At 34.6% G+C, this 25,609-nt stretch overlaps 2 protein-coding genes across 2 annotated transcripts; one reads left to right on the top strand and one right to left on the bottom strand.

Moving 5' to 3' along the window:
- Window positions 1-438: 438 nt before the first annotated feature.
- LOC136042611 (zinc finger protein 271-like) lies at window positions 439-7,325 on the top strand. The gene is made up of 2 exons (XM_065727579.1): window positions 439-466; window positions 6,028-7,325. The coding sequence occupies exons 1-2, from the start codon at window positions 439-441 to the stop codon at window positions 7,323-7,325; spliced, it is 1,326 nt and encodes a 441-aa protein (XP_065583651.1).
- Window positions 7,326-22,016: 14,691 nt separating this feature from the next.
- On the bottom strand, window positions 22,017-24,275 carry LOC136042610 (gastrula zinc finger protein XlCGF71.1-like). The gene is made up of 2 exons (XM_065727578.1): window positions 24,243-24,275; window positions 22,017-22,814 (listed from the first exon to the last, which is right to left on the bottom strand). The coding sequence occupies exons 1-2, from the start codon at window positions 24,273-24,275 to the stop codon at window positions 22,017-22,019; spliced, it is 831 nt and encodes a 276-aa protein (XP_065583650.1).
- Between the last annotated feature and the right edge of the window lie 1,334 nt (window positions 24,276-25,609).

Below are 25,609 nucleotides of genomic sequence, written 5' to 3'. Positions count from 1 at the left end.
CTGGTTTAGTGATGACAGGTTAGGAATATACTGTGCAAGGTAGTTCATCATTCCTAGTATAGTTTGTAGTTCTTCTTTGGTAGATGGGGGCCTTATTTCTCTTAGTGCACTGACCTTTTTGGGATCTGGGTGGATGCAATTTTCTGATATTATGTGTCCAACGTTTGGTATGCTTTTGCATCCAAACACACTTTTCTCTGGGTTGAACTTGACAGCTTTTTCACGTGGCCGGATTAGCGCGCTGCGGACATTAGGGTCATGCTCTTCCATGGTTTTTCCTGATAAAATGATGTCATCAATTATGACAGAGAACCTTTTGATACCCTCAAATGTCTCCTCCATGCATCTCTGGAATTCGTCCTGTGCTGAGATTAGACCAAACAGCATGCGGTCTGAAGATGTATTGACCATATGGTATGTTGAACATTGTTAATTGAGATGAATCCTCATCAAGGATGTGAGACCAGTATCCATGGTGGACATCCAATTTTGCAAAGAACTTAGGAGCAGAATGTTTCAATATTGCTTTGTCAAATGTTGGTATTGGGTCGTGGGGTCTTTTGATAGTCTTGTATAAGTCATGTGGGTGCATATTCCAAGGCTTTGGTCAGGCTTTTTTTTTTTACCACAACTGCTGCATTCACCCAGTCTATGGGGTAAGAGACTTTTTTTGATGACACTCAGTTTTTTCATTCTATCTAGTTCCTCCTTGAATGTGTCCTGGAGGGCTATTGGGATGCGCCTGGCTGGTATGGCCCTTGGGTCAGCCCCTTCTTTGAGAGGAATGTGACACTCCTTCGAGTTGTTCAATACCTTGGAAAATGTCTTGGAATTCCTCTATGAAAGGGGTTGACTTTGGGATTGTGTTTTCAACTGTCAGTATCAGCTTGATTAATTTCAGTTTTCTGCTAGTTTCAAAGCCTATAATTGGTATGGGGGTATCTTTCACTACAAAGAAGGGTTGTGTTTCATTGCATACATTGGTGTATGCACAGGTGAGGCTGCAAACACCTGTTGTTTGGATTCTCTGCCCCCCAAAAATTGGTGAGGATTTGTAGTGTCTTGCTGATTTTTTGTTTTGGTTTGATTGAGTTTAAAAGGTTCTCTGGTATAATATTTGTTTGGGCACCAGTTTCAATTTTAAAAATAATGCTGATTTGCCCATTGATCATATGCCTTAATTTTGGTTGATTGTCACTCATTTCCATGTTTACAACATATTAAAAAACTCATCATCGTTTATTTTTAGTGCGTCATAAGGATGCTGTTGCTGGTTTATTGTGTCACTTTCCTTTTGCTACTTTTGCAAAGTGGTTCAATTTGTCATAGTTGCTACAAATCTTTCCTTTTGCTGCACACTTGTTGGAGGGTGAATATTCACCATCACAGAAGTAGCAAGCTTTTGGTTTGGTATGTTATTTTTATTTATTTTTATTTTTATTTTTTCTTATAAAATCAACCTCTTGCTTTGTTTATATATATATATATATATATATATATATATATATATATATATATATATATATATATATATATATATATATATATATATATATATATATATATATATATATATATATATATATATATATATATATATATATATATTATATATATATATATATATATATATATATATATATATATATATATATATATATATATATATATATATGTTTTTAACTACGTAAAACTTGCGAATATATAACATTCTTCGCTGTCCCATTGTCTGTACATATAAATAGATTGTCAGGTTTCCCGACTCTTGAACATGCAACATATTATTCATGAGAAAAACAATCCGTATTCAGATCTATACCTTATTATTCTAATGATTGCCATTGAGCTTTGTTGATGGTGATTGCTAATCAAACATTCCCTGTGTCCCCATCGTCATTTATATATCCCCTTGTGCCCCCCGGTGTCCCCGTTTTAGTTGTGTCCCTGTGTCCCAGTCGTCATTTATAGTCGACAAACATGACGTCAGTCGACACACAAACATGACGTCAGTCGACACACACGTCCCAGTCGTCATTTGTGTCCTGGTGTCCCAGTCTGTAATTTCTCTTTGAGCGTCCCGGTCGTCATTTATATTCCCTGTGTCCTGGTCTGTATATACATTCGTTTTTGAATTGGTATATGATGAAATAATTTTTTTGGTTTTTACCTATTTTTTAGCTTTTTATTTTTTTCCTTTTTTCCTTTTAGTGTTTTTTTGTAGTTTTTACCTTTTTTAGTTTTCTTTTTCTCCTTTATTTTTCAGTTTTTTTCCTTTTTTTAGTTTTTTTTTTCTTTTTCAGTTTGTAGTTTTTTTTATTAGTTTTTAGTTGTTTTTTTTTCTTTTAGTTTTTTGCTGTTTTAACCTTTGTTTATTTTTTTTTTCTTTTTTAGTTTCTTACCTTTTTTTAGTTTTTTTTTTAGTTTTTTAGCTTTTTCAGTTTTTGTAGTAGTTTTTACCTGTTTTTTAGTTTTTTTTTTATTTTTTAGTTTTTTTTTCTTCTTTTGTATTAATGCTAAAGCCAAGGTTCGAACCTGGAACCTCTCGACCTAGAACCTGAAACATAACGCTTTACCAACTCAGCTACTTCGGATTGAATACATTTACCTTTTTAAGTTTTTTTTTATTTTTATTTTTTTAGTTTTCTTTTTCTCCTTTATTTGTCAGTTTTTTTCATTCATTTAGTTTATTTTCTTTTTCAGTTTTTAGTTTTTTTTTCTTTTTAGTTTTCTTGTAGTTTTTACCTTTTTATAGTTTTTTTTAGTTTTTAATTTTTAGTTTTTTTCCCTTTTTTTAGTTTTTTGGCTTTTTTAGTTTTTTTAGTATTTTCTTTTTAGTTTTTTTTTGTAGTTTTTATCTTTTTTAGTTTTTTTTTCTTCTTTTGTATTAATGCTAAAGCCAAGGTTCGAACCTGGAACCTCTCGGACCTAGAACCTGGAACATAACGCTTTACCAACTGAGCTACTGTATTTGTATTTGTATCGGATTAACGGAGCTTCTTGACTACTAAGGTCCCTGCGTCGGCCCTGTAGTGCATTCCTGCAACATGGTTCGATCTCTGGGTCCCGTATTACCACGCTAAGGTCAAACCCACTGCGCCAACACAGGTAGTTATATAACTGAGCTACTTCGGCTCGGCTTGAATACGTTTGTTTTTGAATTGGTATGTGATGAAATAATTCAGACGTCATATGCGGACAGTGACGTCACTCGACACACAGACAACTTATTTTTATATATATAGATGTCCCGGTGTCCCGGTCGTCATTTGTGTCCCGATGTCCCGGTCTGTAATTTCGTCAGTCGACAAACATGACGTCAGTCGACACACAAACATAACGTCACTCGACACACACACACACACACAGACAACTTATTTTTATATATATAGAAGATAAGTTGTCTGTATGTTATGTCTGTCGAGTGACGTCATGTTTGTGTGTCGACTGACGTCATGTTCGTCAACTGATGAAACTACAGACCGGGACACAAATGACGACCGGGACACAGGGAATATAAATGACGACCGGGACACTCAAAGAGAAACTCAAACTCCAGTGAAATCCACTTTGATGCACTTAAATTTGAGCTTGTAGTTTCGTTAAGCGAATTTTGCTCATTCGAACTAATACGTTTGTTAATTGATCTAGATCTAAGTTGCATGGGCAACGCGAGGTGTTACGGCAACCTTTATTCGACTTCGCCGAGTAAAGTATTGCGAGAGCAACACTTTGGTTTTGTTTTCTCGCTTCGATTAAATGCTGAAGTTGTTAATTTGTAAGGATCTTAAAATAAATACTAGGTATAACAACTTGCAAAAGTTAAAAACCCCTCATTGCAACTAGTAAAAGTTCCAAACCCCTCATCGCTGAAGATGATTGCAGCCTAACAGCCGATTATTACTTACAAGTCCCCTGTATGTCTTACCATTGGAACCGAATTGATCTTACTATCGAATACACCGGAAACAATAGGTACACCAACTAGCAAATGCTCCAAACCCCTCACTGCCGAAGATGATTTTGAGCTAACAGTCGACTGTTGCTTAAAACTCCTCTATATGTCTCACAGTTGGCACTTTTTTCGTTTCAGTGTGTACCTTACTACTGAAGTTGTCAACCCCTTTCAACTTTCAAACTGGTACATCTCATGAAGGAATTTTTCTACCAAAAAATGGATGAAATATACTTTGATCAGCTCATCAAGAAGTATCGACTACCGTCAAAAAAGAAAATCTATCTGTCTTAGTTCAAAAGTTGACTTTCTTGCCGTAGGCCAACTTTCTAACGTCATCACTTACAAAGGTGCAAAGGATAAACTGTAATTTCTTTAGCAATGAGAGAACTTTTAGAGTTTAAGAGGCATATTTGATTCCATTTCTCTACCACAATCCCAAGTGCTAAAAACCAAATGATAAACTCAGCTGAAATCACGAACAGAAATGGGTAGAAACAGTAGATGGCAGCACTTTTGGTCCCTCACTTTTGTTTCTGTAAATTTTTCTATTTATCACTCAAAGAGGATATATTTGCTATGGGGTTGAGTAACTGCCGCATATATTTAACACTTATAGATTTTAGTCCATCTTCAATTTGAAAGTGGTACCTGCCTGCTACAATGGAGCTTTCCACCCAAAAGCAGAAACATGGTTTGATGAAACAAAAGCTTGACAGCATAACTAAAGATAGTTCTCTCTGACACAGGCTATAAGACTCCAAGTCACTTCATACTATAGGCTCTGCCTCAAGGACAAGCAAAAACCATCCTTTTTGGCCCTAGGCAAGAGTTCTACGAAGCTTTCCAAAATGCAAAGTCGTATTTATCAATCCGGCCTAAGGTCAACACTTTCCTTCAAAACCGCAGAGGTTAGACCCTTACCACTTTCTAGGAATAAGCTGAAATCGGGGTGCTAGAAAAAATAAATGACAAAACCAAAGTGTTGCTCGCGCAACACAATTTCATTTCTCCACAGATGAGTAAATTGAAAGTTCTGAAAATAAGTGAAATTTTCAAGAGTGGGAAGTGCCGCAAGATAAAGACAGCTTATATTGAATCGAAAGAGATGGGTAAAGTAAAAGTTTTCAAAGTAAGTGAAATTTTCAAGAGTGGGCAGTGCTGTAAGATAAAGACAGCTTATATTGAATCAAAATAAATGAAGGCATTTGGTATATTTCAAAAGGTCTGCCTATGATCGTATAAAAATCAAGTAAAACCATGTTAGGTTCCTGCTGTAAGTGTGATTTTAAATAAGTTCTTTATCAAAAGTTTACATTTCTAGAAAAATATTTGTAGCAAACTGACCAAAGGACTTGTCAATAGCTAAAAACAATATGCATATTTTCTAAAAGCCATTTTTTGTGTGCTATTAGATAGTGCTTAGAATTTGCTTGTGAACAATTGTGTCTCTTTTATGGTCTTATAGACATCCATCATCATGCTGATAGCAATGCTTAAAAAATCGTTCCTTAAAGGAATTTCCAAATTAGTGAAAGTCATTAACGTAAAAAAAAAACATTTCAGTCTATGAAAAATGTTTGTAGGCTAAAAACGAAAGCTGAAAATCAATTTAGTTTAAGCCCAAGTTTGTTCAGAAATTACGGTGAAAGGGGGAAAGGGGGGCAGTTATCCCTGTAGATCATAATTTTTAGAACTACATAATTATTTTCTGATGTTTACGAATTTATTGGTACAATGACCTTCATAACTTATGGAATGTTACTGTTAAATTAGTTTTCAAAGTGAGACTATGATACAAGCTTTTTTCAATTTTTTTTTATCCTGTATGATTTTCAAGTTTGAAATCTGAAAACGATTTTGTATGTTATTATTCCAATTCTGATACATCTATTAAGTGAAACTAATTTCAAGTTTTGTTCTTTCATTTTTGTTTCATTCGAAAGTGATAGGCAGTGTAGATCCCAAACTGGTAACAGTTATAAAATCTTCAACTTTCATTTTTAATTGCTATGATGTCCAATTATTGAATCGTTTTTACCTTATTTACTTTTAATAGTTTTTTTTTACTATAGAGATAACTCATTTTACTGTGTGCAGTTCTGATGGTGGGGATCAACCAAAACTCTTTGGCCCAAAACCAATCTTGAATGTGAAGAAGCTGACACAGAAGGATATTGATGAATTAACAGCTGGTATTTGGCGTTGTGGCTCCTGTGGAAATGTAGAAAAATCGTTTTTTATGCTAAATCTTCACATCAACACCGGCTGTGAAGAACTTTCCCCAATAGAATGTGACATCTGCCCTACAATATTTAGGGAATACAGAAATTTTGTTGTTCATATTATGAAACACCAAATGGGACAGACAAGAAGATGTCCTATTTGTTTGTGTGAATGTATTGGTGATGTGAGTCAACATTTACTTGACTCACATCATGGTAATTTTCATGGCAATTTTTCCCCAAGCGCCTCTGAGTTAAAACTACAGGGAAGTTCATCACTAGCTGTTACACAGAATCATTCTACAAATGCTTGTTTTAATTCATTCGAATTGGATTCTGAAGCAAAAAGCTTAGACAATCATAAGATATATTTGAATAGTCCCTTGCATGGTAAGAAACACAAAACAGTAAAAAGACTGAAAAAAGTTCATTTAAAGATAAAGCAATACATTTGTGACGTGTGTAACAAGAGCTTTTCTCAGTCAAACAATTTGATTACGCACCAAAGAGTGCATACTGGTGAGAAACCGTTTAAGTGCGATATATGTGAGAAAACTTTTTCTGTGTCAAGCAGTTTGATTAACCACAAAAGACTACATACTGATGAGAAACCGTTTAAGTGTGATATATGTGAGAAAACTTTTTCTCAGTCAAGCAGTTTGATTTACCACAAAAGGCTACATACTGGTGAGAAACCGTTTAAGTGTGATTTATGTGGGAAAACTTTTTCTGTGTCAAGCAGTTTGATTAACCACAAAAGACTACATACTGGTGGGAAACCGTTTAAATGTAATACATGTGAAAAAACTTTTTCTCTGTCAAGCAGTATGATTAACCACAAAAGACTACATACTGGCGAGAAACTGTTTAAGTGTGATGTATGTGGGAAAACTTTTTCTGTGTCAAACAATTTGATTACGCACCAAAGAATGCATACTGGTGAGAAACCGTTTAAGTGCGATATATGTGAGAAAAAATTTTCTCAGTCAAGCAATTTGATTAAGCACCAAAGACAAAATACTGATGAGAAACCGTTTAAGTGTGATATATGTGAAAAAAAATTTTCTGTGTCAAGCCATTTGATTCGGCACCAAAGAGTGCACACTGGTGACAAGATAAACCGTATAAGTGAGATATATCCAAGATAGAATATTCTTCTGATTTAAATCTTAATAATCATATAACAACTCATTCTTAGATAAAGTGCTAATTCATATTTTACAATAACAATTTCTGTGGTCTTGCCGGATCCTATTGTACTCTGCTTCTTTATTTTGCTATTCTTTTATAGTTTTATAAGTTCATTAATTAATTAATTTTCTCTTTGAACATTTTTGTTTATTTTCTAAAGACATCCGATTTTCAAAGAAGGAGAAACATCCACCAAAAGTCTAGTCTTTTTTTTGAAAATCGCGCCATTTGATTCAGCAAATCTAAAAATCGTATTGTAGAGGTTTCAAGGTCCACAAAAATGTGGAATTTATATTTTCAGCCAAAAGAAAGATCACGGATGAGTGCTTATTATTATTTTGTTGTTGTTTTTTCAGGGGGGATTGTACTGAACCAGTAGTCCTAAAATACCACGAGATGACTCATTCTAACAAAACCAACAATTTGAGCCATTTTTAAGCGATCAAACGACTGGAGTTGATAAGACCCCATCCCACATCAATCCCCCCTAAAACACCCCATAAAAATCTTTAGATACCTATTTGATTAAGTGGGTTTGAAAAATTTCTATAGCTTTATCTTTAGGGATGGCAATAACCCACAAAGCCTTCGGGAAAAGGACTTTATTTTTGCAGTTTTCTCACTGTGAAATGTAAAGAATTATTTTCGGAAGTTGGGGGAATTTTCAATTGGGATGAACGTTTCTCTGAAAAATTTGAAACTTAGGGGTATTTCCTGGCTTAATTTGAAATATATCAGGTGTATCCATAGCAGTGTCTGATATGCTCTTCAATGTCTTTTGTAATTCTTGGCCAAAAAACGACTGAGCGAGCTCACTGCTTAGTCTTTTTGATGCTCAAATGTCATGTATGCAGTTGAGGATTTCCTTGCGGGAATTCTCGGGTATAACTAGGAGATCTCCTTTTAGTATTATTTTGTCTATGATTGTTAGATCATGTCTGACATTCCAGAATGAGCTGATGTTTGGTGAGAGGTTTCTTCTGGCTTCCAGCCAACCCCTTTGAATGGTCTTAGCGAGTACAATCATTTGAGCGTCTGCTATTGTCTCTTGTTTGAGACTTTCGAGTCTGCCGTTGCTGATTGGTAGTAGTAACATCACTGAGTGTATGCATGATTCAATTTCATTTTGCATTGCTGTATCCTCTTCAAGAAGATATGGGCGCGACAGAGCATCGGCAACGAGGATATCTTTGCCTGGGCAGAATAATACTGTGAAGTCGTATGGTTGGGTTCTCAGTAGCATTTGTTGAATTCTTGGTAAAGACTTTGACATTGGCTAATTCAGGACTACTTCGAGAGGCTTGTGGTCAGGTACCACCCTGAATTTTCGGCCTTAGAGGTATTCATGATAGTGCATACATCCAAACAGAATGGCATAAAGTTCTTTTTCTATTTGCAAATAGTTCTGTTTGGTGGCGTTCAGTGCACATGACGTGAAAGAAACTTTTTTCTCCTATTGAATGAGAGTGGCTCCATGGCCAAAACTTCGAAGCATAAACTTATACCTGAATGTTCCCTGCTGTTGGATCAAACGATGCAAGGGAACTGCAGATGGCTTCTTTGATGTTTGTAAAGGCTGTGTCATGTTGGTGCTCCCACTTAAGCCGCTGTGAGGTTGGGGATATACCGTGCAAGATAGTTCATCATTCATAGTACAGTTTGGAGTTACTCTTCGGTGAATGGGGGCCTCATTTCTTTTAGTACACTGACCTTTCCTGGATCTAGGTGGATGCCATTTTCCGATATTATGTGTCCAAAGTACGGTATGCTTTTGCGTCCAAACACACATTTCTCTTGGTTGAATTTGACAGCTTATTCGCGTGCCCCCCGGATTAGCTATCTGCGAACACTGGCGTCATGCTCTACTATGGGTTTTCCTGATAAGATGATTTCATCAACTATGACAGAGAACCCTTTCAAAACTTCAAATGTCTCTTCCATGCATCTCTGGAATTCGTCCTGTGCTGAGATTAGACCAAACGGCATACGTTTGAACTTGTATTGACAATATGGTATGTTGAACATTGTTAATTGAGATGAATCCTCATCAAGGGTGTGAAAACAGTATCCATGGCGGGCATCCAATTTTTTGAAGAATTAACACCAGAATGTTTCAATATCGTGTCGTAATATGTGGGTATTGGGTGGTGGGGTCTTTTGACAGCCATATTTAAATCATGTAGGTGCATACCGGAGGCTTTGTCACGCTTTTTGACCACAACTGCTGCATTCACCCAGTCTATGGGGTAAGAGACTTTTTTGATGATACTCAGTTTTTCCATTATATCTAATTCTTTCTTGAATCCGTCCTGAAGGGCTATTGGGATGCGTCTGGCTCGTATGGCCTTTAGTTCTGCTCCTTCTTTAGGAGTAATGCGACACTCCTTCAAGTTGTCCAATACCTTGAAAAAGGTCTTACAATTCCTGCATGAAAGGGGTCGACTTTGGGATTTTGTTTTCATCTGTCACTGTCAGCTTGATTAATTTCAGTTTTCTGCTAGTTTCAAAGCCTAGAATTGGTATGGGGGCATCTTTCACTACAAAGATGGGCTGTTTTTAATTGTATCCATTGGTGTATGAACAGGTGAGGCTGCAAAAACCGGTTGTTGGGATTCTCTGTCCTCCAAAACTAGTGAGGACTTGTAGTGTCTTACTTATTTTTGGCCTTTTGCCATTTAAACCATTGAGGTGTTGACAAGTCCATTTTGTGTTGTAAAGTCCATTTTATTCGTTTTATATTTTTTTGCCAATATTCTGTGCCTATCCTTTTGATTCATTGATTCGTGAAATATTTTTGTTCATTTCTTTGTTTTTTGTTGTTGCTTTTTCATTGTAAGTCCGTATGTGTATGCCTAGTTGTGTTAACATCCCTGTGAAGTCTATTTTCTTTTTCTTTTAATGTTTTTCCACCGTTTTAAAAAGTTTCTTTGCATATCGTTTGGACTGAAAAATTTTAAATAATTATTAATAATGTTTCAGTCTTTCCTAGGAGAAGTAAATCTTTAAAACCATTATTATCACTAAGATTTATACTCAGGTCGGGGGGAATGTCTGCTGATTAAGTGAATGTTCCAGTTAGGCGACGTTCTTTTAAAGTGATTATAAAGTCTTTTGGACACCGATTCAGATAATAAAGAAACGAGAAACTTTTGTTTATCCATACAACCTGGTTAAGAAGAACCAGTACCTTTAATTTTAATTCCTTTAATTTTAAAGTACCTTTAATTTTAATTAAATAAATTTAATTATTTTAATTCCTGTACCTTTTAAGTTTTAATGATGCTCTTTACTTTCAGTAGAAAAAATATATGTTTTTTAAAATAAAACAAAGTTTCTGTCATGATAGTCGAGTCTACAAGGGTTGAAAGTGGGTTTTATTAAAGAAAGAGTTTAATCTTTTCTAATTAATATGTTGATGTTTTTAGACTTTTGGATTCTGCAATGACAAAAAGAAAAATACTAATATTGATAAAATTAACAGCACTTTCTGTTGGCATTGCTAAGATGAGTCTACAGAAAGCAGGTTGATACGATCAGGAACTTAAAATCAAGCCATTAAACATCCATCTAAAAATGTTGCTTCAATACTTTTAGAGAATTGGCATCTATGTTATGACCGATTTTCAAAAAGGTCCAAATGCCTTTCCTTAGATACTGTTAGGTTGTATTCATTTGATGATGAGAGCCTTATGGTTAGTTTGACGGTGTTAAATGGGATGAACGATGTTCAAACAGTTCATGGTAACGCATTGAACGACCTGGCTTAATATTAGCTGAAACTCTAAAATCGGAATCGATTATCAAAAGAATCGGCTTATGTTGCTGATATCAAATATGTAAGTTTCATTAAGTTTTGTTATGCCCATCAAAGGCTACAAGACTCAGAAAATTTATCTGATTTTCGAAAAAGGGGCAAACAACACATAAAAATCACACAATCTAAATGAAAATGACAGAATCAGATTGAGCGTATCAGAGAAACCTGTTATAGAGGTTTCAAATTCCTCTCTGTAGCAAAGTATAATTTTGAATTTTTTTTCTAGAAGAAAGTTCACGGATGCGTGTTAATTATTTGTTGTTGTCATTTTTTCCCGGGGGTAATCGTATAAACCTTGTGGTCCTAGAATACTGAAAGAGGACTCATTCTAACAGAAATCAAAAGTTCTAGCACCCTTTCAAGCGACCAAAAAGATTGAAGGGCGACTAGGCCGTCTCCCTCGTCTTTTTTTCTCAAAATCGTCCGATAAAAATTTCTGTCCGAACAAAACACACATCCATATAAGATTTATGGGTGGACTAAAGCATTATATAAAGTAATAAAATTTGTCATGGTAAGACATTGATCAAATATCGAATTGCTCGAACTTCTTGTGTGACTATTGTTTCAACAACATTAGACATAGACATAGACATTTTTATTTTCATCCAAAACATATAAATTAAACAAAGAATTTACCATTAACGGCCACTCTTAAAAACATTGGCTCCTTCATATACAGAATGTTTCCATTGATATCCTAGGGCTCAGCTACTCTTGAATATAAAATAAAACTAATTTTCGCAATATTAACAGAGAGTAAGCTTAAACTAGTAAAAATATGAAAACTTTTTAAAATGCGACTAGCCTTCAGATTCAAACTATGTAAACACCGACTAGAAAATATTAATGCAGTGTCATCAGCAAACTAGATTAGACAAGAACCTGGCAGACAAAACATCATCGTATCAACATATACTAATTACAGTAGAGGACCAAGCCTTGTGGGACCGCACAAGCTACAGCAATTTGGACAGAAGCGACATCAATCAAAACATTAATAAACCTACCATTCAAATAACTTTCAGACTATTTTAAGCGTGATCCTTTCATACATACACATTCCAATCCCAGCAATAAAAATCTAAATTCAACTTCATTTTTTCAATTTCTAAGAATCAAAGAATATTATTAGGAGAATTTTGTTAGGAGATATGTTCAATTTGTTAAATGTATAATAGTTCTGTTAAATTTGTTTTTGCCTCTTTTGCTATGGTGATTGATACTAAAGTGCTCCTCCCTCCCCCTTTCCTGCCCCTTTTTACCAAAATGCATCCCATCAAGATTTCAAGATAACCATTTCGTTCAAAATAGTTCAAAGGTCAAACAAATAGGCCGGTGGTGCTTGACAAAACCCAGTACAGGCACCAGAGGAACAGCTATAAGTCACCCAAATTGCCTACTCTTAAGGTATAAGGTGTCTTATAGAAAGATAGTATAAGAAGAAAGAAAGATGTTTTATAGAGTGGTTGTATAAGCTTTAGAGTTTATATGACGGCTAAAGTAAGGATATGCTCTTTCTGGGTCGATAATAGCAATTTTTTTTAAATAAATCACATCTTGCCTTATCTTAGCAATACAAATTAGAGTAAATACACTAGCATTGGTCATTCGGATTCACCTTTTATTTCTTGTTTTTACCAGAGGCTCTTCATACGGAAGGGTTGGGGGTATAAACTTTGAAAGGTGCTCATTCGATTGAAAATTAAAAGTTCTAGTAGACCTACTCTCATTAAGAGTAACAATGTTCGGAGGACATCCAGCTCCTCTCAAGCCCCTTTTTTCTCCAAATATTGAGGTTGTCATTTTATCCAAAACTCTAAAACTTAGGAACGGCAAAGAGTATTAAGTTCAAGAATTCCAGGGGATATAAATAGCAATCGGAGGGTATCCAGGCCCCTTGCCCTTTTTAGATGCTCCTTTCCCCCACTACTGAAAAAAATTGAAATAGAGATTTTATTCAGAACACTTGAAAAGTCTAACACCTATGCCCCTGGGGATGCAGTGCTTCCACAGCCCATCGAGGCAAGGATTTTAAATCATGCAGCTTGTCACTTTTTAAATGCAGGATTTATCATTTGGAAAAGGGGATATGTTTTATTCTGGATACGTTTGGCAAGCTTAAGAGTATGAAAGTAAAAACTGGAAGAGTGTTAAGGTAAAACTAAATCAAAAGATGCTATATTGATCCAGTTTATCCTATTTATGTATCTCCAGTTTCTCAAGAATCGTCCAAGGCCATAAATTTTTAGATTTCATAGCTTGTTAAGAATGATGTTAAACAGTAGTTGGATGGATACTAGTCCGCCTCCCATTTCCCTCATAGCTGTCCTTTCTCCAAAGATATTTGATTGAAGACTACCTCTATGGGTGACATAACCACTAAAGCTCCTGGGGCAAGCGTGGTAAGTTACAGAAATTGCGAATTGCTTATATTTATGGTTGATAAGTGGGAAATGTTTCACTAAGTTTAGTGTTTACCATCAGAGGCTACGAGCCTGATAAAATTTTCCTGATTATTAAAAATGGGGAAAACATCTACTAAAATTCAAAGAATCTAAATGAAAATGCCGCCATCAGATTAACACCATCAGCGTTCAGACCATCAGTAACACCATAAAATACCACCATCAGAATCCTGCTGGAGAGGTTTTTCCCAAGGGGTAATTATATCGACCTAGCATCCTAGAACTTTCAAACGAAAATTAGAAGTCGTAGTTCACTTTATAGGTCACAAAAAAATTGGAGGACAACTATTCCTCATCCCATACTTTTTCCCCAAAATCATCTGTACAAAATTTTAAGACAGCTATTTTGTTCAGTATTGTTGAAGGACCAAAAACTATGCCCTTTGGGATTACTTGACCCCCCCCCCGCTGAAACACACAAAGACACGGTCAAAGAGGAAAAGTCTAAGTCATAACGCTTGTCCATTGTTTACGTCTCATATTTGTTATTGAGAAGTATGCATACATTTTTCAGGGACAATTTTCTGCTGGGGGAATTTTCTATGGGGAGAATTTATATACAAAATTCTTTATAGATATCTTGCTTTCTCTTTCTCGACTCAATTTTACGCATGTAGATGTTAAAGGTAATTTTTCAGGGTAGATTTTCACCGGGCTTGAATTTTTTAGAGGATCTTACCGTGGTGAAGGGAGATTTTTCCATAGAAATGAAGCCATATTTCCAGGTACTATTTAAAAAACAATCAGAAAACAAATTCAAAACAAACAAGTTTTTTCAACTGAAAAGTAATGTTTTTTCAACATCGAAACTTAAAACAAACAGAAATTATTACATATATTAGGGGTGTTGCCCCTCTCCAATACCTCGCTCTTTACACTAAAGTTTAAATTTTGTCCCAACTCTTTAAGAACAACTCCTCAAGCACGAAGGTCGTTTAATTATAAAATATTTAGTCGTTTTCAAAGTGCTACGAAATTTTAGGGTGAAGAGTCATGTGCTGAGGAAGGGAAACATCCGTCATGTATATAATAACTTCTGTTCGTTTCAAATAATTATATTGCTCCTTACTTTCAGTCGAAAAGTTTTTTTTATTATTTAGCAGTCATAAAATAAAAACACACTGCAGGGGTTCGAGTATATCTAAGAAGAGGAAAAACAGAAATGGTTTGATATGTAGGTATTGAATCTGGAGATAATATCCGGGGAGGGACACAGGTCCAAAGGCCCGGATTTAATTGCCCACATCTGAAAGAAGATCAAACTATGAAAATCTGTTATTTCAATGTAATCATTTCGTCACTAGACGTTTCATGTTCTAGAACTGGTTTATTTTCTTTCACACACCTTCAATTCCATAGTGATCTTATCAAATATTTTACATTGCCCTATTTTTTTTGTATTTGTACGATATGGTTTTTATTTGTATGATTGGTAAAATGAGGCTGGTTTACACCCTTAAACGTTCCACCTCCAAACTCACTTGTATTGTATCGGGTTGAAGAAATCCCTACCTGTAGGGATTTCCTGCGGGTATGTGGATATAAATACAATTTTCTGTTGAAAGTAAGATCCTTTCTATATGTCTGTAGATGTTTTCTGGTTCGGTACAAAGCCTTCATAGCTATAATATTTTGGGTATTTTATTTTTATTGAATTAATATAATTACTTATAATTTACAAATAATTAATTTTGTAGACATTACATATAATTGTAATACGAGGTTTGTTTTTTAATTAAGGTTCATTTAATCATAAGTACACAATCAATTATGATTTAAAAAAAAGTAAACTTATTTTCAAGAAGTACAAACTTTACTCTATTTAGCAGCATAATTGCCAAGTTTGTTGTTACACTTATCATACCTCTCAACTAATTTAAAGTAACCTCTGTATAAAAACTTAGATAAAACCAGGTATAAAATCAGGAATTTACTTCCGTTTTTATGTCGTCATCATCATTGTAACGTTTGCCACTGAGGTATTGCTTGAGGTGGAGAAACGTATAGTAATCAATCGGCGTAAGATAAGGACTGCATTGTGGGTGATCTAAAACGTCCCAGCCAAAACTCTCCAACAAATTACGGGTCTGACCAGCAGTGTGAGATCTTGCATTGTCATGAAGATGGGCAATTTCATTTGTCAGTATGCCATGTATTTTTTTGTTTGTTTTTTTTTTAATCACTCTACGGAGCTTTCTGAGGGTAAGGCAGTATGTTGCTTCACTGATAGTGGCTCCTCAATTGCACGAAGTCGACCAAGAAAACACCATGTCTATTCCCAAACACCGACGCCATGATTTTACGCTGGGAGAGAAGATGTTTGGCCTACAAATTTTCAGGGGAGTCTGTGTCTTTCCATTGCATGTTCTGTTGCCTCAACTTGGGCATGATATGCGAAACCCAAGTTTCGTCTACAGTTCAGCCGGTTACCACTTCAGTGGCAACCATTAAAAAGATGACGATGACTTAAAAACAGCAGTGAACTCTTGCTTATTGAAGCTGGTGGCAAGTTCTTATAAAGACTTTATTTAAAAATTATTCGAGAGGTATGATAAGTGTGTCAAAAAACTTGGTAATTCTGTTGAAAAACCAAGTAAAGTATAAACTTTCTGAAGATAAATTTACTTTTTTGAAATAGTTTTTCGTTGTGTACTTGCATTCAAACAAACCTTAATTAAAAAAACACGCCTCGTATATTGTGGCACTTTTTAAATGGTACGCTTTTATATGAGTGAAGGAAAATCTTATAAGACTTTCTCAAGTTTCAATCCTCGTGGTAATCTTCACGGTAATCCATCAGCCAATGCAGAAAAAGGTAGTTACATAGTTTGATTCTGGTATAAGGTTTATGTGTCTAACCAGGACACAAAAATTACAATAAACCCTTTTGGTGTTGGTAAAGTCTACTTTAGATTCACCAAATCCCTCATTGTAGTCCAAAAAAACTCATTCCAACTCTGTTACAACTACACATAAGACCTTTGCAATTAAGTAAGTTCGGCTTCATTTAGTCTAACATTTTTGTTGGAGTTGGTGTCTCTGGATTCAGTTGGATATTTGATTGAGTTGTGAAATCATGAGCTATCCCCTGCCTAGCTTGTCATTTTTGGGGATTATTAAGATGGGCGACTCGATTTTTTGGATTTTGGATATTTTTGTTCACCCCTGTTCTTTCCTGGGCCATGGATTCTTATGGGGGGGGATGTCTTGAAGTAATTTTTTGCTTATGAAATTTATTGTGAAATAAAGAACTCAGAACTCGCGTACTGAAAGTTTGTGATGTTGATCCTAACTTACAGTTGAAACAACTTTTTTAAACTAGCCCCCTGGGGAATAACTTACAGCTCTTACCACCAGACTCTGTGGGATTCTGTCTACCCTAGGACCTTACTACATGATCTTTGGACGATTTTTGAACAAATAGCTATCTCAAAATTTCTATCGGATGCATTTTTGGAAAATAAAACTTGGGGTGCAACTGCCCCCTGATAGCTTTGACCCATTAAAAGGGCGCTAGAACATCTTATTTCCAATCAAATAAACCCCCTATGGAGTTGTTAATACCACGCTTTCCACATAAACCTTAAATGTCCTCGGGGCATAGCTCTCAACCCTTTTGACAAGAGTTGTGGGAGGGTTTTCATCCTCAAAGACATAATTTCCAGATCTTACAACTACGCTGAATAAAATGGCTAACTCAAACTTTGGTTAGATGTGTTTTGGGAACTGATGGGCTTTGTGGAGAGGGATTGTTGCCCTCCATTCACTTTTGACTATTAAAAAGGGCACTAGATCTTTCAATTTCCAATCGAACGAGCTTTTTTGAAGTTTCTGCGACAACAAATGGCCATCTCAAAATTTCTTTAAAAAATTGCTTCGGTATGAAGTGTCCTGCCTTAAGACCAAATTGGAAAAAAAAGTGAACAAAACATTTGGCCTATATCGCTCTTTACTTAGGCAGCACTATTGCGCTACCTATGATTCAACCTGCAAAATGAGGTTTGAATTGGTTGATTCATGCCGTAGGTACTAATTATTCTCTTAGAAAGGGACTAAGACTGTATATAATTTTGTATATGAGATGGGTGGCCCTTTTCTCAATCCCCTCCTCGGTGTAATATTTTCATAAAAAAAGCAACCTTTTGGAGAATCTCCTCCAGAAAATTATCCCAAAGTAAAACTCCTCTAAAAAATTCCCTTCTCTGAATAAAAATTTCTTATCCACTTCTACATCATTGGGTTAGGATTAATATCAATTCAGTTAAATCTCAATTCAGTTAAATGAAATTTCGAAATATTTACAGAATTGATTTTTCGGCAATAAAAGAGGAAGTTTGACTCTGCAACACCATCATCCAGGCTTGGTTTACATGGAGGAAGATGAAGAATAAGTTCATCAGCTCCCCAGCACACATCCTTTTCTATATTTCCTATATTTTACACCCTTTTCTATGTTTAATTCTCATGGTATTCCTCAAGGTAATCCAATACAGAAAAAGGTAATTTCATAGTTTGATTCTGGCTACGGTTTATGCGTCTAACCAGGACACACAAATTGCAAGAAGCCCTTTTGGTGTTGGTAAACTCTATGTTCAGAAAATCCCTCATAGTAGTCTCCAAAAACTTATTCCTCGTTTAACTTCGTTGCAACTATGCACTACACCTTCACAATTAGATAACCTCAGCTTAATAAGTTTCATATCATTTAAGCAGTTTAAGACCGTAACAAATACATATAAAACCTTCGTAAATAATAAAGATCTGCTTTATTTAGTCAAAAATAAAGACTAAATAAATAGAACTTATTTACTAATAAGCTTAGCTTTATATAATAAATTAAATATAAGAAAAATAAGTTTCTTTAACTGAAAGTAAGGAACAACATAATAACTTAAAACGAACAGAGTTTACTATGTATATAGGGGGAGGTTACTCCTCAACATCTAACTCTTTACGCTAAAGTTTCTAAGAACAAAAAAAAAACTTCTTATTGTTCTAATTAAGCGCACCTTGTGTTTCAGGATTCGTTCTCAAACAATTGGGACAGAATTCAAACTTTAGCGTCAATAGCAAGGTGTTGAGGAAGAGTATCCTCCCTCATATACGTAATAATTTCTGATCGTTTAAAGTTTTGATGTTGCCCCTTACTTTCAGTTGAAAATTTTTTTTTTTTTAATTCAATTTCTGGCTTTTTTCCTAAATAGGGCTGGAAATCTGGCTCCTCCTCCAAGGAAAAATCCCTCTTACCCACGGATATATTCTCTAGACAATTCAATCATGGTAAAAATTTACCCATGACAATTACCCTTAAAATCTCCACGCGTAAAATCGAGTCGGTAAAGAAAAAGCAAGACATAAGAAGAATTGCGTATACGAATTTTGGCAAATTCGTTCAGTGTAAAATTTCCTCTGAAAATTCACCCTCGGAAACTACCTTCCCCAAAAGAGCCTTCCTCGTAGAAAATACCCAAAGAGAAAATTTGCCCCCCTCCCCCTAAAAAATATATGCTTGCTTCCCAGTAACAAATAGCAATGGAAAGTAATGGAAATTTTTTTTATAACTTAGTGACATATCCGACAAAAAAGTTATTTTCGCCAATCATTTCTGTCATTTTTATTCGAAAATAGGATCTTCAGTTCGTGAGGGTGCTAGAAATGATTCAAAAATTTGACATCTAAAGCCACAATGATGTATCTACTTTCTTCCTTGTTTCACATTATTAACACATCCCTCACAACAGGCACCTTCCCATATGCCTTGAAACAAGCTAAAGTAATACCTCTGATCGAATGAGGTTTGAAGTCAGATATGGGTAACTGGAGACCAATCGCAATATTGCCGTTGTCCTTCAAGATACTTGAGAATGTGTTCCGTCAACACCTTTGTAGTCATCTTACGAAGCATGGCCTGTTAAGTGAGGCGCAGTTTGGTTTTAGGCGAGGCCACTCTACTAGTCATGCTGCTATTCACCTCGTTGATTTCGTAAATAATTGCCTGAAAAGAGTCAATATGCTCCTAACAGTATTCTTTGATTCTACAAGTAAAAAGTGACGTAGATTTAGAATTTTATTGCGGAGATTGGAATGTATATGTATGAAAGGATCATCTTAAAATAGTTTGAAAGTTATTTGAATGGTAGGTTTATTGTTTTGATTGATGATGTCGCTTCTGTCCAAATTGCTGTTGCTTGTGAGGTCACACAAGGCTCGGTGCTTGGTCCTCTACTGTAATTGGTATATGTTGATACGATTATGTTTTATCTGCCAGGTTCTTGTCTCATCTAGTTTGTTGATGACACTGCATTAACATTTTCTAGTCGGTGTTTACATAGTTTGAATTTGAAGGTTAGTCGGGTTTCAAAGTTTTTATATGTTTACTAGTTTAAGCTTACTCTCTGTTAATATTGCGAAAATTAGTCTTATTTTATATGCAAGAGTAGGTGAGCCCAAGGACATTAATGGAAAAAATCAGTATGTGAAGGAGCCAATGTTATTGAAACCAAAGTCGCACAAGGAGTTTGAGCAATTCCATATTTGATCAATGTTTTACCATGACAAATTTTATTACTTTTATATAATGCTTTAGTCCACCCATATATCTCATATTATTGACCGATTTTGAAAAAAAAAAAAAAAGACTAGGGAGACGGCCTAGTCACCCTCCAATCTTTTTGGTCACTTAAAAGGGTGCTAGAACTTTTGATTTATGTTAGAATGAGCCCTCTTTCAGTATTCCAGGACAAATAAACACAGCTTAATAGAATCTTAGGAAAGGTATTTGGACCTTTTTGAAAATCGGTCATAATATTGATGCCAATCCTCTAAAAGTATTGAATCAACAGTTTTATATGGATGTTTAAGGGCTTGATTTTAAGTTCCTAATTGTATCAACCTGCTTTCTGTAGAAGTGCCAACATAAAGTGCTGTAAATTTTATCAAAATTCGTATTTTTCTTTCTGGCATTGCAGAGTCCAAAAGGCTAAAAACATAAACATATTCATTAACTAAGATTCAACTGGTCCTCTGATAAAACCCCCTGTGGTCTCAACTATCTTGATACAAACTTTGTTTTATTTTAAAAAAGACAACTTTTTTCTACTGAAAGTAAAGAGCAACATAAAAACTTAAAAGGTACAGAAATTAATACGTATGCAAAGGGAAATACTTCTTCCTCAACCCTCACTCTTTAGAATAAAGCCTTAAAGTTTTTTGAAACAGGTCTCACTAAAATTAAGCGGGACTTATGTTTCAGAAAATCTTCCAGCATGAAAATCGAGCGTTGAGAAAAATAATTTCCCTCATATATGAAAATTTTTTGATGTTGATCCTTACTTTCAGTTGAAAATCTTTTTTTTTATTTAATTATCGATGGACTATATTTCAAATTAAGCCAGGAAATACCCTTAAGTTTTAAATTTCTCAGAAAAACGTTCATCCCAATTGAAAATCACCCCTCCTCCCAAAATAATTCTTTACATTTCACGGCGGGAAAACTTCAAAACTAAAATCCTTTTCCCGGAAGCTTCGTGGGTTGATCCTTTCTTTCAGTTAAAAATCTTTTTTTATTATTTAATTATCGACCATATTTTAAATTAAACCAGGAAATATTTTTAATTTCTCAGAGAAAAGTTCATCCCAATTGAAATTCACCCCTCCTCCATAAAATAATTCTTTGCATTTCACAGTGGGAAAACTGCAAAATTGAAGTCCTTTTCTCAGGGGCTCCGTGGGTCATTGCCATCCCTAAAGATAAAGCTATGGAAATTTTTCAGCCCAACTTAATCACATAGGTATATAAAGATTTGTATAGGGTGTTTTAGGGGGGATTGATGCGGGATGGGGTCTTATCACCTCCAGTCTTTTGATCGCTTAAAAATGACTCAAATTGTTGGTTTTGTTAGAATGAGCCATCTCCTGATATTTTAGGACTACTGTTTCAATGCAATCACCCCTGGGAAAGGAAAAGAAAATAATAAACACTCATCCGTGATCTTTCTTTTGGCTGAAAATATAAATTCCACATTTTTGTTGATAGGACCTTGAAACCACTATTTACTGAATCTAATGGCGCGATTTTCATAAAAATACTAGACTTTAGGTGGATGAAACTAGACTTAGGTCTCCTTCTTTGAAATTCGGATGAAATTCAGGAAATAAACAAGGATATTCAAAGAGAAAATGAATTAATTAATGAACTGATAAAACTATAAAAGAATAGCAAAATAAAGAAGCAGAGTACAATAGGATCCGGCAAGACCACAGAAATTGTTATTGTAAAATATGAATTAGCACTTTATCTAAGAATGCTTTGTTATATGATTATTAAGATTTAATTCAGAAGAATATTCTATCTTGGATATATCTCACTTAAACGGTTTCTCACCAGTGTGCACTCTTTGGTGCCTAATAAAACTGCTTGGATCAGAAAAATTCTTTACACATAGATCACACTTAAACGGTTTCTCACCAGTATGTACTCTTTGGTGCCTAATTAAATTGCTTGAACAAGAAAAATATTTCCCACAAAGATCACACTTAAACGGCTTCTCAACAGTATGTATTCTTTGGTGGTTAATCAAACCGCTTGGCTGAGAAAAACTTTTTTCACAGGTATTACATTTAAACAGTTTCTCACCAGTATGTAGTCTTTGGTGGTTAATCAAATGGCTTGACTGAGAAAAACTTTTTTCACAGGTATTACATTTAAACAGTTTCTCACCAGTATGTACTATTTGGTGATGAATCAAATGGCTTGACTGAGAAAAGGTTTTTTTACACACGTCACATTTAAAGGGTTTTTCACCTGAATGTAGCCTTTCATGTACTTTCAGAGAGCTTGATTCGGAAAAGCATTTTATACACATATCACACTTAAACGGTTTCTCCCCAGTGTGCACTCTTTGGTGCCGAATCAAATGGCTTGAATTAGAAAAGTTCTTTTCACATAGGTCACAAATGTATTGCTTTATCTTTACATGTGCTTTATTCAGTCTTTTCAATGTTTTGTGTTTTTTAATATGCAAAGAACTATTCAAACATATCTCATGATTTGCCAAGTTTTTTGCTTCAGAATCCAATTCGAATGAATTAAAACAAACATTTGTAGAATGATTCTGTGTAACAGCTGGTGATGAACTTCCTGTAGTTCTAACACAGAGGCGCTTGGGGAAAAATTGCCATGATGTGAGTCAACTAAATGTTGACTCACATCACCAATACATTCACACAAACAAATAGGACATCTTCTTATCTGTCCCATTTGGTGTTCCATAATGTGAACAACAAAATTTCTGTATTCCCTAAATACTGCAGGACAGATGTCACATTCTATTGGGAAAGTTCTTCACAGCCGTGTTGATGTGAAGATTTAGCATAAAAAACGATTTTTCTACTTTTCCACAGCAGGCACAACGCCAAATACCAGCTGTTAATTCATCAATATCCTTCTGTGTCAGCTTCTTCACATTCAAGATTGGTTTTGGGCCAAAGAGTTTTGGTTGATCCACACCATCAGAACTGCACACAGTAAAACGAATTATCTCTATAGTAAAAAAAAAATTATTAAAATTAAATAAGGTAGAAACGATTCAATAATTAGACATAATAGCAATTCAAAATAAAGTTGAAGATTTTACAACTGTTATCTGTTTGGGATCTACACTGCCTACCACTTTCGAATGAAACAAAAATGAAAAAACAAAAATTGGAAATTAGTTTCAGTTAATAGATGTATCAGAATTGGAATAATAATATAAAAAATCTTTATCAGATTTCAAACTTGAAAGTAATACGGGATAAAAAAAATTGAAAAAAGCTTGTACCATAATCTCACTTTGAAAACTAATTTAACAGGAACAATCCATGAATTATGAAGGTCATTGTACCAATAAATTCGTAAACATCAGAAAATAATCAGGTAGTTCTAAAAATTAGGATCTACAGGGACAACTGCCCCCCTTTCTTCATGATTCCTGAACAAACTTAGGTGTAAACTCAATTGATGCTCAGCTTTCGTTTTTAGCCTACAAACATTTTTTGTAGACTAAATTGGGATGGAGGAGGAGCGCGAGTATCTGTGTTCGCACGTAGCCGGCCTCACGCGTTTTGGTGCTAAGCTGAGTCGTTAGTAGTAGTATTTAACTCTGGCAAAGAATAATCAGCTAAATTCCCACGTAACGGAAGTCAGTCATGCTGCACTGGTATAACTTTTTAGTTACTTAAAAAGAAGTTTTTGAGTAACTAGTGTAAAAAGAAGTTTAGTTACTTTTAATGATAAGAGCCTCAAAAGGAAAAATGTCAAGCAATTTTTTTATTTAAAATTTAAGTTATTGTGATGTGCTACCGTATCATTCGAAATGCAAACTTAGCCTGCCAAAGACTTTTGGTAATACTATTTAAACGCTTTAAGAACATTAAAAACGTTTTATGTAATGATGTTTCCTAACTACTTATGGTCACTATCCCTTTGTCAAGCAAATATATTAAAATTCATCCTGTCTTGCATCTCTGCACGTTTTCGTAGGATAATTTCTCAGCAAGACTTTTGACTAGAAAGTCATTAACTTGTGTTTTTAATTCTGTAGCTCTACCTCAAGCTCTTCTATATTTAGCATGGCTACCATATTTTAGTTCTTTTAATCGTTCAAATATTAAAACAACCATTTTTTATTTTGGAAATTTTTTATGTCGACTTTCAAAATTTCATTCTACGTCATTAGTGATAAAACAATATGGTATGAAAGATCCCATTGTGATAATGAATAAGAAGCAACAAAAATTTAATTCACTCGGGCCATCTATTTCCCATAGCCCGACTCTGAAATTTTTAGATTATTGAAACTAGAATTTTTTTTTCTTTAGTCAGTTGGTATTATTTTTATAATTTCAAATATTTCCATTGTTTTTAGATTTGCTGCTTGTTTATGTAAAAATTTACTATGTTATTAATGAAAGGTAATTAAGAATTCCTAGTCTAATATAGGTTTGGGTATACTGGCCTGTATATACATGTGTTTGTTGTTTTACATTTATATCATCACTTTGTTCCTTTTTATTTTTCTTTATACTCTCCACTTTAGGAGATTAATAAAATTCCTAATTTGAATTATATTATGTTGTTTCTATTGTTTGATATAAATGTTGATGTTTGTTTGTAAAGTTTACAAAAACTTTTATGTTTGACAAAATATTTCTTTTTTCAAACTAAGTTCACAACACTACTAGTTTCAATTATACGTTCGTCATTGTTGTCCAAATTTTGAGAGTCTGATTCTGATATTAAATTGGTTATTCTAGATGCAGCGCCCACAGGTGGCAGTTGATGTACAGATGATAGAGTTGAAATATCAGGTTCTCTGATTGTTTCAGTTTCAATTGATGAACTATCACCAGCTTCAACAACAAAAATAAAAATTAACAAAGAGACTAAAAATAAATATTGTCAATAATTTACAAATAAATAATGAACCCTCACAAGATAAATAAACAGACTACAATCGTTAAAAATGACACTGAACATTAGATCTAAATAAATCTAAGCATTAAAGTTTGATGGAACAATGATAATAGTGTGATAATAAAAGGTAACTTGATTAATAAAAAAACAATTTCATGATTTGGTACTTTATTCCCAAATTTTCATATCCAAATTATAGCTAATTATTTTTTGAAAATAGAAATAACTAGAGCTAACCTATTTATACTTACTGAGATAAAGCCTTTCGGGGCTGGAAAGGCATAATAGCAAATTATCAGTGCTTCTGCCTTTGGCTCATTAAAAAAAAGGCTGTAAGGCTCTATAGTTTCACAGGCATAAAATTACAATTTTCAGTTCGCATTCAGCAGTCAATGGATAAACTTGTCTGACTGCTTTTGCCCGGATACAACGGTTGCTATGCCAAGTTGTAGACTTATGTGAATAATAGCGTGATAATTGCTTAAATTAATTGTTACAGTA

This window comes from Artemia franciscana, unplaced genomic scaffold, assembly GCF_032884065.1.
Source record: "Artemia franciscana unplaced genomic scaffold, ASM3288406v1 Scaffold_1590, whole genome shotgun sequence".
Taxonomy (NCBI): Eukaryota; Metazoa; Arthropoda; class Branchiopoda; order Anostraca; family Artemiidae; genus Artemia; species Artemia franciscana.
The sequence above is the reverse complement of the archived record's forward strand: the minus strand, read 5'-3'. Positions and strand labels throughout refer to the sequence as shown.